This window comes from Xyrauchen texanus, chromosome 17, assembly GCF_025860055.1.
Source record: "Xyrauchen texanus isolate HMW12.3.18 chromosome 17, RBS_HiC_50CHRs, whole genome shotgun sequence".
Lineage (NCBI taxonomy): Eukaryota > Metazoa > Chordata > Actinopteri > Cypriniformes > Catostomidae > Xyrauchen > Xyrauchen texanus.
The window spans coordinates 43,711,446-43,723,511 of NC_068292.1; the positions used below are offsets into that span (position 1 = coordinate 43,711,446).

At 39.7% G+C, this 12,066-nt stretch overlaps 1 protein-coding gene across 6 annotated transcripts in view; it reads right to left on the minus strand.

Moving 5' to 3' along the window:
* LOC127658375 (E3 ubiquitin-protein ligase UBR5) overlaps positions 1-11,825 on the minus strand; it is an 81,355-nt gene extending 69,530 nt beyond the window's left edge. For all 6 annotated transcript variants that reach the window (XM_052147646.1, XM_052147645.1, XM_052147641.1 and 3 more), the window contains exon 1: positions 11,598-11,825. In XM_052147646.1, the coding sequence (XP_052003606.1) occupies positions 11,598-11,659 (62 nt within the window). In that variant the 5' untranslated portion in view covers positions 11,660-11,825. The remainder of the gene's footprint in view (positions 1-11,597) is intronic.
* Between the last annotated feature and the right edge of the window lie 241 nt (positions 11,826-12,066).

Genomic DNA, 12,066 nt, shown 5'->3' on the forward strand with positions numbered 1-12,066 from the left:
GCGTAGCGGCATGAGAAAATTAAGAATATCCTAGCTTTTAAAATGCTTCCTTTGTAGGCAACTTACTAGGTTTTGGAACGGAGCCCATTTGTGACAAGCAAGCAAATAACAACCAATAATTCTGTTCCTAAAGACCCAAGTATACTTTGATTTTCACACGAACGCTCAACGTCAGCGTAGTCGAACGCAAGCCTGTCAAACGAGGCTTTTCCACTGCATGGTACAACTCGACCCTGCTCACTTTTTGGGGGTTTTCCACTGTGGATAGTACCTGGTACCTGATACTTTTTTAGTACCACCTCGGTAGAGGTTCCAAGCGAGCCGGGCCGATACTAAATGTGACGTCAAAATCCTGCAGATCACTGATTGGTCAGAGAGAAGCTTCACTGGATTTCCCAAACGTGACATCAACCCGCTAGTTTTAAAGTTAGCAACAGCGATAACAGTATCGGTTGTTCACGCGACTTTGTGCCCAAAACCACGCCATGGTCAATAAACGAGGTGCAGACGGTCCACTCGTTAGCGATGAGCGAAACGAAAAAGTCTCTCAGGAACCATGTCTCAGCCGTTGGCCGCACACGGCTTCCACCGGACCTACCAACAGTGTCGGGAAAAGTAAACAAACTTAAGTGACTTCAGAACCAGCAAGGAAAAGTGGAAGTGGTTCGGCTAAATGGACACTATCTAAACCGGCGAGCAATGGGAGGGAGTGCGCGCTGGACTGATGTTGATCCACGATGGAGGATGGTACGTTTTGTTGTTAACTCTACACTCTGCTTGAAAGCTTCACTTTATTTAGTTGACCAGCTACTGGAAGCTTCTTAAACAACCAGGCCAATTTAACTGTTACCCTTGTGGAAAATCACCATGCAACAACTGCGTTATGCACCCCAATGAGCTAGTAGCTAACAGCTAGCGCTCGTGTTACTGTTTATGGTCAGTAATGTTTGTGTCGAGTTTAAGATGATGTCACGGCAGTTAGGGTTGGGCGATGTCCCCTAAATTGGCAGTTGACGATGTTGACAGTAAAACATCGCGATGGACGATGATATCGTCGGTTGGGCGGGGTGGGGGGGGGTTTAATATAATTTCATATAATTTTCAAAAATGATATGAAAAATTATAATTTCGTTATTTTACTAACCCAACTAATGACTCGTCGGCGCTTTATCAGTAGGTTGCACGACACGTGAAGCATTTTTTTTTTTAGCTTTCACTTAAGAAGAGTTGTGCACTTTTTATTTTAATATATCTCTTTACATAAATACTATTTTCCACTTAAAAACTATAATTTCGTTATTTTACTCATTGATGAGCAAAAGGTCGAGGCAGAAATGACCATGTACCTGCAGGAAATGGCCATTGATGGGGAAGAGGACCCGCTGACTTGGTGTAAACGAACGACAAAAGGTTTCCGTTCATGGCAAGATTAGCACGGAAATATCTGTGCATATGTGCTACCAGTACTCCATCAGAGCGGGTCTTCAGCACAGCGGGTAGTGTAGTTACTCCAATCCGCAGCTTATTAAAACCAGATAAAGTGAATATGTTGGTATTTCTGGCCAGAAACATCGAAATTTAAACATGGTCTGTGGTGAAAGATATTAGACTTCTTTACGCATTTTTCGCCATCCGTTGCGGAGCTATTCGATTTTGCATATAATTTTTTAAACGTTCATTTGTGTAGTTCATATGACCACTTTACAATATTTCAATAACATAATTTATTTTGTAGCCTGTGCTGAAGTTAATTGTGCTGCTAATTATAAGTGAAATGTTAATGCCGAGTTTCGGTCTGAGTGTTGTTCCCGTTTTCTTGTTTTATTTGTTGTTCTTCTATGTTTTAATAAATGTGTGTTATTCATATTCACCTTGTTTCTTTCATTTGATTTGACATTATGGATTTATGGCCAAGGAAATTTTTCTTTAAAAGTATTAACCAGACGAAAGTTATTTGACGTTCGCTGGTCTGGGTTTATCTTAAACTGCCGCTTCAGTGTATACAAGAGTTATGTGACAATGAGCAAGATGTTCTGAGACACTACAACTACTAATAATTAATTAATAAAGCCTATTTTCTTGTAGCCCACAACATAAAATATTTTAATCTAAATGTACAGTGTAAGACATGTAAAAAAAAGACAAGAAGCTAACAATGTCAAGATCAATATTTGTGCAGCCTGCCTGACACGGTATTTTCACAGACTAACACGTCACGTCTCTGGCATATACTACAGTATTTAAAATAGCATATATGCATTAGTTATATTCTCAATTTAATTTACAGAGCAATCCCTGCAAAGTTTTTAGTGAGTCACACTAGCAAGACTCGCAAAAGGGGGCGTGGCATCACGATGGTGGCTCTACATCGTGATGTTGGTCAGCCATCACGATGGACGAGATAATCGTCCATCGGCACAACCCTAACGGCAGTAGAGGCGGCGTAACTATGACGATCAGCCTATAATCCCACCCACGTTGAGGCGACACTAAACTGCAGTGGACATGCAAGCTCAGAAAAGTAAAGCGAGTCGAGTTGAGGCGAACCGTAACGTGCAGTGAAAAAGTGCCGAAAGTGTACTCCACATGACTCTGCTAGCATAAATTACATTATGTATAGTATACCGAGATTAGGGGTTGTATTGTGTTTTTTGTCGTCTAATGTGCGTTACATGCTGTTTATCACCTCATCTCTCGCTAATTATGTTTTTGCTCTGAAATAGCATAAGTGGGGGGGTAAAAAGGTTTGAGGATCATTAATGTGAATTTTTGGCAAAATTCAGACAAGCCTTAATGTTCTTCGGGGTTAGAAGTGGTTTTCGACTTGCCACTCTTCCATGGATGGCATTATTGCCCAGTGTCTTTCTGATAGTGGAGTCAAGAACAGTGACCTTTATTGATGCGAGAGAGGCCTGCAGTTCCTTGGATGTTGTCCTTGGCTTTTTTGTGACCTCCTGGATGAATCATCACTGTGCTCTTGGAGGAATTTGGAAGGTCGGCCACTTCTGGGAAGGTTCACTACTGTGCCAAGTTTTCTCCATTTGGAGAAAATGGCTCTCTGGCGACCCAGAGTCTTTGAAATAGCTTTTTAACCCTTCCCAGACTGATGTATTTCAAGCCCCTTTTTCCTCATTTCTGGAATTTCTTTCGACCTCGACATTGTGTGCTATTGGGTGAGACCTTTTAGCCGACTTCAGGCTTCTGAAAAAGTTATATTTAGGTGTTGATTTGATTGAACAGGATCGGGTGTGTCTAGTCCAGCTGAACCCCATTACAAATGCAGTGTCATAGATTTGGGGATTACTAAATAAGGGGGGGCAAATACTTTCACACAACCTCAGTTGGTAATGGAGAACTTTTTTGCTTCAATAAATAACATGATTTAAAAACTGTATTTTGTGTTGTTTTCTCATATTGCCTTAAATGTTAGATTTAGAATGAGATACACACAAAAACAGAAGAAATCAGGATGGGAGGCAAATACTTATTCACAGCAATGTAGTTTTGTTCCCACAAAAATAACACAAACTTTGTTAAACCCTAGTTATACGTGTGGCTGGAAATCTTGAGCTGTTCAGCATCCAAAAAGTAATTACATTTAATGAGGTACATTATTTGACATGCCAATGGCGTTTGATAGCAAAATCACTATTATTACAATCTGAGCTGTTCAGCTGCAGGGTTAAGATTACTATTTAAAACGGTCTTCATATCCTCTTCATAATAACACACCAGTTACATTTCTATTTCCTGGACTGTGCTGGTATTTTTGAGCTTTGTGTATCAGTCAGTATTGTTCTGGTTTTGATTGTCTAATTTTTTATGTTTTTATTGTCATTCGTAATTCACATATTAGGCTTAATATCGCCCTACTGTATATGAAATGACACAATCGAATTTAGTAGCAAGGGCTTCTGTTTTTCGTATGTTTATATTCAGCCAATAATCAAATCTTTAATGACTAAATATTGTGCAAACGTCACACAGGGCCCAAAAGTAGACAGCATGTCTAAACGGGTGACCGAAAACCCATTCTCAGGTGTTCAGAGCTATATATGGTTTAAACAATCAATCCCAGGACACACCTGGGTCTGGGTCTAGGACACAAATGTCTTTGGTGTATAAAAAGACAAATGAATTGGCCTTGCCTTTACAATAGTTACGAAGGGGACCAGTATATGTTATATATATATATATATATATATATATGTATGTTTATATATATGTGTGTGTGTGTGTGTGTGTGTGTGTGTGTTCCCACATGGAATGATAATGGGCTGGGGCACCATATAAAAAGGAGGAAGGTTGTTTACGTTCTTAAATGTAAAAAATGTGATAGTGTTCCTATTTGGCATGGGGTGGGTATGCGCATTTGCAGTGCTGGTTTGAGTAAGAGCAGGGGAGTCATTACATTGATAAGTAAGTATTTACAATTTAAATGTCTCAAACATATCAAGGATCATATAGGAATTGTCATAATTGTTTGGTTGAAATACAGGGGCAAAATCTTATTTTGGCTAATATTTATGCATCCAACGCCGTGTTGACCCTTTAGAGCAATGTTGACACTACAGAGGATGTGTAAAAATCTTGGTCTTATGGACATTTGGAGACTCCTGAATCCATCTGAGACTACTTTTTTTCATCAGTTCATATGATTTACTCAAGAACAGATTTCTTTGTCGCTGCAAATCGCTAGTGGCTGGCGGTGAAGTCGCTAGTGGGCGTTCCCATGACTGGTTGCCTAGTAACGTTTATAAATGACATTCACATAAATGATCACAGCGGATCACTTTTCTTGCTGCTAAAAACAAACATTTTGGAGGGAAAAGACTAAATATTTGGAATCAGTACATAAAATGGTTTATATCAAAGAAGAATGAGAAACAAGGTGTGCTCTTTGCCATAGCGGCTGTTTATCCGCGGCGAAAACACAAACACCGGTCTGTCTGGGTCCACAAAACCATTCAATCTCGGAGTCAGCACGGCGAGTACCACCGGCTATCATATCCATATCATAGAGCGCTGGAAAATTGCTAACAGCAAGAATTAGCCTTTCATCCATCTTTCCGTTACTGCAGGAGCTGAGAGAGAGAGAGAAGGATCACGTGAGCTCTCCCGTCTTCTCTCCTATTGGCTGTCGCTTCCCTAAGTCGCTCTTCATTTGAATAAAGTTGAACTTGTCTCAACTGTGTCGCGTCGCTGGACACGCCCACATCTAGTCGCCAACGGTTGCGACAGCTCGTGTCGCCGGAAGTCGCTGTGCTCCAACTGATAATGAATGCGATGGGTGTCGCTGGCAGTGTGTACACAGCTTTACGCTGCAGACACCCTTTGTACGGTGCGCAAATGCGTCAAACTGCACCATGCAAATGTCAAGAAAGTGCCGGATGCCAGCTTCAGAGGCCTGATAGTGCAAAATGTAGTCATATGTGCATGTGTTCTACTCGAATCGATCTTAAGATTTAAGAATCTATATTGAGATCGCTCAAATAAGGGTCATCGTAAAACCATTATTTTTACCCACCCCTACTTCCGGGTTTTGTTAAGCTGATGTAAACGATTGCATGTTAAATTTCAATAGCGCTGAATGGGAGTAAAGTCTCTCTCTTTTAGCAGCTGTAGCTTTGAAACCTAAAATAGAACATTATATTATTATATTCATAGAAAACTCCTATAGAATAGAAACAAGTAATCAATAAGTCTCCAGTGGTTTAATCCACGTCTTCAGAAGCGATACTTCAGATGTGCGACCTTCAGGACATTTCTGCTAATGTTAATGCCAACGGCAAACATTTTGCCAAAGGTGTGCATTTTTGGAAGAATTTTGATATTTTAACCTCTAATAAAATAGCAACGGGCCATTTTAATCCTTCTAGACCTCAGTGCAGCATTTGACACGATCGATCACATTCTTTTTAAATCGCCTTGAGAAGGTGGTTGGCATCCAGGGAGCTGCATTAAACTGGTTTTCCTCATATCTTAAGGAAATAACTTTTTTCTATCAGTATTGATAATCACTTCTCTTCCCCAACACTGCTCACATGTGGCGTCCCGCAACGCCTTATATGTGGGTCTGTCTCAATCTTCTCTCTCACGTGTTGCAACCTTCAGGATAAAAATGTCCCCATTGAATCCCATTAAAATGTCAATATTTTATCCCAGTGCCATTAAAGCATAAAATCATGAATTCTATGATATTATGGTTTCAATCCAGCACCCTGGCTTCAAAATGGAAATGTTTTATATTTTCCACCTGATGGCGCCATTTTCATCATATTTAGCCTATGGAGCAAATACAAGCTTTTTCCCTATTCTCTGTATGCTGTATTATACGCTGCAGGACAACTGAATAAATGATGCAGCTAAAATTGTGTTGTATGGATGTCAGTGTTTTGTATGCGTGTATTAGTGTCATCACGGTACCAAAATTTCAGTAGTCGGTACCAATACCATTGAAAACTCGATACCATTTTCGGAACCAAAGCAAAACACAAAAACAGGTTACTAAGCAACACTCTTTTATTAACAAAGTTAACAAAACATAAGCAGCAGAACTAAGAGCGAAAATATGCCATTGAGCAACACTTTAATTTAAATATATTATTTTTGAAATATATAACAAAACTGCATAATGTATGCTTAAAGTATTTTTTAACACTTATATAAGATTTACTTCAACGTTTGCAACTTTTAATTTAAGTTTTTACTAGGGCTGTCGATTTAACACGTTAATAACGTACGATTAATTTTACAAAAAGTAACGCGTTCAAAAAATGTACGCATTTAATCGCAATACTTTCCTGGGAAATGCAAGCTTGTAGTACCACCGGTGTACTCCAGAGGGCAGTAAGTGAAATTTAAGCTGTTTGAGCAACACACAGTTTATACAGTGAACAAAACATTAACAACCCTTCAGCGGACACACTTGAAGGGATCTCAAGATGTGTTTCAAGATTGAGTATTAAACTATATTTAACTCGACACAGTGACCTAAACATTTTATGTTTATGACGCAACGCACCCGAGACGCGACACAAGCATGTCTGACGCCGGTCGTACGGTCTTTACCTCATACATATTTAATTAAGGTTAAGGAGGTGTTCTTTAAACTGTTACACCGTTTTTACCCCGTCAATCTTTATTTAAGAAACATGCTCCATGAAATAGATCCACTTTGCCCCTTCAGTAATGCTGTAGATGAATCTGCCACTCACATTTTTTGGGAACGCATCCACGCTGTAGTATTTTGGAGAAAATGTTTGTTTTTAAAGATAAATTTATATATAATTATATATTGATATAAATATGTATAATCATTATATACACTCACCTAAAGGATTATTAGGAACACATACTAATACTGTGTTTGACCCCCTTTCGCCTTCAGAACTGCCTTAATTCTACGTGGCATTGATTCAACAAGGTGCTGAAAGCATTCTTTAGAAATGTTGGCCCATATTGATAGGATAGCATCTTGCAGTTGATGGAGATTTGTGGGATGCACATCCAGGGCACGAAGCTCCCGTTCCACCACATCCCAAAGATGCTCTATTGGGTTGAGATCTGGTGACTGTGGGGGCCATTTTAGTACAGTGAACTCATTGTCATGTTCAAGAAACCAATTTGAAATGATTCGAGCTTTGTGACATGGTGCATTATCCTGCTGGAAGTAGCCATCAGAGGATGGGTACATGGTGGCCATAAAGGGATGGACATGGTCAGAAACAATGCTCAGGTAGGCCGTGGCATTTAAACGATGCCAAATTGGCACTAAGGGGCCTAAAGTGTGCCAAGAAAACATCCCCCACACCATTACACCACCACCACCAGCCTGCACAGTGGTAACAAGGCATGATGGATCCATGTTCTCATTCTGTTTACGCCAAATTCTGACTCTACCATCTGAATGTCTCAACAGAAATCGAGACTCATCAGACCAGGCAACATTTTTCCAGTCTTCAACTGTCCAATTTTGGTGAGCTCTTGCAAATTGTAGCCTCTTTTTCCTATTTGTAGTGGAGATGAGTGGTACCCGGTGGGGTCTTCTGCTGTTGTAGCCCATCCGCCTCAAGGTTGTGCGTGTTGTGGCTTCACAAATGCTTTGCTGCATACCTCGGTTGTAACGAGTGGTTATTTCAGGCAAAGTTGCTCTTCTATCAGCTTGAATCAGTCGGCCCATTCTCCTCTGACCTCTAGCATCAACAAGACATTTTCGCCCACAGGACTGCCGCATACTGGATGTTTTTCCCTTTTCACACCATTCTTTGTAAACCCTAGAAATGGTTGTGCGTGAAAATCCCAGTAACTGAGCAGATTGTGAAATACTCAGACCGGCCCGTCTGGCACCAACAACCATGCCACGCTCAAAATTGCTTAAAGGGGTCATATAATGCCATTTTTGTACAAGTTAATGTGAATCTTTAGGGTCTAAATGAAAACTTTGTAATATACTTTTATTAAAAATTCTCATAAGTATTTTAAGAAAACACTCATTTTACCTGCTCAAAAACAGCTCTGTTTTCAGCACGCCGTTTCAGTGCATATGACTTTAAATGATAATGAGCTTTGGTCACCCCGCCCCTCCGTTAGGGTTAGCGATTTGCAAATATTAATATAAAGATTAATAAAACGTTACACTTACTTCTTCTGGAGGTGCAGAGGGAATATAAATAGTTGGTACCGAATCTTTTTTCAGCAGCAGCTTCTTAGCAAAACCAGCTTTATTCTGACCCTCGTTTATAAAGCAGTCTGGTGAAAAATGATTCGCGCAAACATGAACGCATTGACGTTGCTCGTGGGGAATATTCCCATTGTAAACAAAACTCAGCCACTGCGTCTTCAGCGGTTCAGATTTAGGAACATCAAAATGACTGCTGTGTTCGTTATTACACCGAAGAACAGAACACCACAATCGCTTAGGCGCCATTCTGCTCCAGTGTATCAACAATGATGACGGACTATGATATGAACAATCCTGGGAGGGGCGTCCGACCGTGTGACGTCACACGGTCGAACGGCTCGATTTGAGGCAGGGGAAAATATATAAGGAGATTAAAACAAAAACACTGGATGGATTTTTATCATAATAGGATGGTTGTGTACAGGCACAACTAACACACATTTCAACTTGAAAAAGTGCATGTACCATTATATGACCCCTTTAAATCACCTTTCTTTCCCATTCTGACATTCAGTTTGGAGTTCAGGAGATTGTCTTGACCAGGACCACACCCCTAAATGCATTGAAGCAACTGCCATGTGATTGGTTGATTAGATAATTGCATTAATGAGAAATTGAACAGGTGTTCCTAATAATCCTTTAGGTGAGTGTATATTGAATTATTGTTATATGAGGGGCTTTCTCAGCAAATATTTGCATACGCGATTAATCACGATTAATTAATCTGGACACCATGTAATTAATTAGATAAAAAAATGTTGTCGATTGACAGCCCTAGTTTTTACCAAGTGCTAAAAAAAAATAATAAATAAACAAGCATACAATAGAATGAATAAAAAAAATTTTTTTAACTAATGTGCAAAGTGCTCTCTTATTAATAAAGCTGCATTTTGCCACAATGTTGGATGTTTCCTTTAAAGAGCTCCACCTCCGCTTATTCCACAATGACAGTGCTTCTGAATAATACTTTACCTAATACTTTGGGATCTACATAAGATGAAGCTGTGAAAGTGTCGAGTGCATCTGTGATCTGTGTAATTCTTCTCCTCCGTCAGGCGTGAACTGCTGCTCTCACGCTTCATCATTACAGTTTAATACGATTTAATGTTACGTTAAATGAGATCAAACGACTATTAGACAAAGAATATTTTTTTCTCGTCAATTTTGACGTTGTTGACAATGTCGACTAATCGTTTCAGCCCTAATGCAAATTATAATATGCTTGAATTAATCCGGGTGTCTGTATTTCAGGTGCTTTATTAAATTTGATGCGTTTCCTCCTATCGTCAGAAAATTGCAAAAGCAGCGTTTACAAATAGGTTTTAACTGATCTATGATGTTTCCCTTTTCATCAGCCTCAAATCCAAAGAATTTCCAAACCTGCTTTTTCCACTTTTCATTTCGACATGATTCAGTCGAGACTTGCTTGTCGCCATCTTTTGCTTGTTGTGAGCGTTTGAAAGTTCCCGTCTCTGCATGGGTACCGGGTAGACCCGGTATTTGGTACTCCGGTACCTTCAGAAATTCTGGTATCGTAAAAATGTTTTTGTTTGAGTACCGACTTGGTACCGGTATTTTTGACAACACTAGTGTGTAAAAAAACTAAAGTGGCATTATGTAAACAAATTGGCATTTAACATGTTAAAATCATGAAAATGAATGAATATTTGGTAGTTATGATCAGGACTGATGTTGATTACAAAAGTGTACTCATTGAAAGTGGAAAATTATATTAACATATAATATTATTATGGCAGTTTTTTGACGTGGACATTTTTGTCCTCCAAGGTCCTCGGAGTAACTTTTTAAAAGTATGCGAATCGCCAAAAACAAATGAATGTGGAAGTGGACATTTATAGTAAAAAAGGACTTAAATATTGATCGGTTTCAAACACACACCCATCATAACACTTCAGAAGATGTATTAATTTTATGCTGCATTTATGTGCTTTTTTTAAGCTTCAAAGTTCTGGTCACCATTCACTTGCATTGGATGAACAAATGGAGCGGATACATTTTTATAATAATCTTCATTTGTGTTCTGCGGAAGAAATAAAGTCATAAACAGCTAGGATGGTATGAGGGCGAGTAGGCCTCAATGATTGGGGAATTGTTATTTTAGGGTGAACTGTTCCTTTAAAACATCATGAAACAAAACAGAACACCAGGACAAGAAGACCTGTCAATCACCCATAATGTCCAAGGATGCTTTCAATGTTACAGGCCATCAGCTGACCACACCAGGATTGTCATAAGCCACAAGTCACCCCCTAAATCTCCATGCCAAACTTATCTCGATATTATTCTCACGAGTTGAGGATAATAACTCAAGTCAGATTGATGATGACAGATCAGGATATTATAACAAAACCCATTTACAATAGAGCCATGACAAAGAAACAACCAAAATAATACTCAAGCCTATTGAATGCACAGGTACAGATATAGCTGCATTGCTAAAACTAGACATCCATCAAGCTCTGAAACATGTAAAGAACCTTAAATCAAACCAACAATGACCTCAACACGAATTTTACACGATCTGTGGCATAACTTACACCCTTATCATGAGGCCAAATTAATTAAACGGATGAGCTCGCGCCATTAATTCGGTGTACTGTCAAAAACAACTGTTCGGTGACAAATGTGAATCTTAGATTTAACATGAAAACCTTTTTAGAGTTGTAAAGTCATATATTTATCACTGTTCCCTCTCTTTTCCCCTCCCCATCCCCCAACCCGCATTGTGTCTCCAGTCACCAGGGCCTCGTTAATTTGACATCCAAATGTCCAACCTTGAGCGTTTGCAGATGCTATAGAATACTTCATATATTTTGTTAAGATCCTTTAAAAGACGTTTAACCTCAGCAAGAGAGTGTGTGTTGCTTTCAAGCTCTTGTTTTTAAATAAATACCTGTCATTAAGCTGGTCTTCGGTCCCGGGTAACGGGTGAACCACGAAGTGAATGGACGTCATGGGTTCGGTCCCGGTTAAAAACGATATATTGGGGGGGGCTGTTTTCTTATATTTATGGGTTAGGTGTGAAAAGCGTTTTCAATGTGAATCCTTTCACCGAACGGAACAGAAGAGCTGAAATATACAACCGCCTCATCCACAAGCGGCCATCTTAACTCGGGTTAAGCTTCTTTGGGTCTGTTGGAGAGGAAGCGCATGGAACAGCGATGCTGATTGGTTCAGGGAGAGCGTGTGTCGTGGACGCGGATTGGTGGAGAGAAGAAAGGGGCGGGCCCAAGGGTGGGTCTTTTCCATGTGTTGTCATTGTTGTGAAAGCATTGGGTGTTTTTGTTGTTGTTTGGGATGGGCTCGATCCGATATCAAGTACTTTTTGGCCAATATTGCCGATATCGATACCAATACCGATA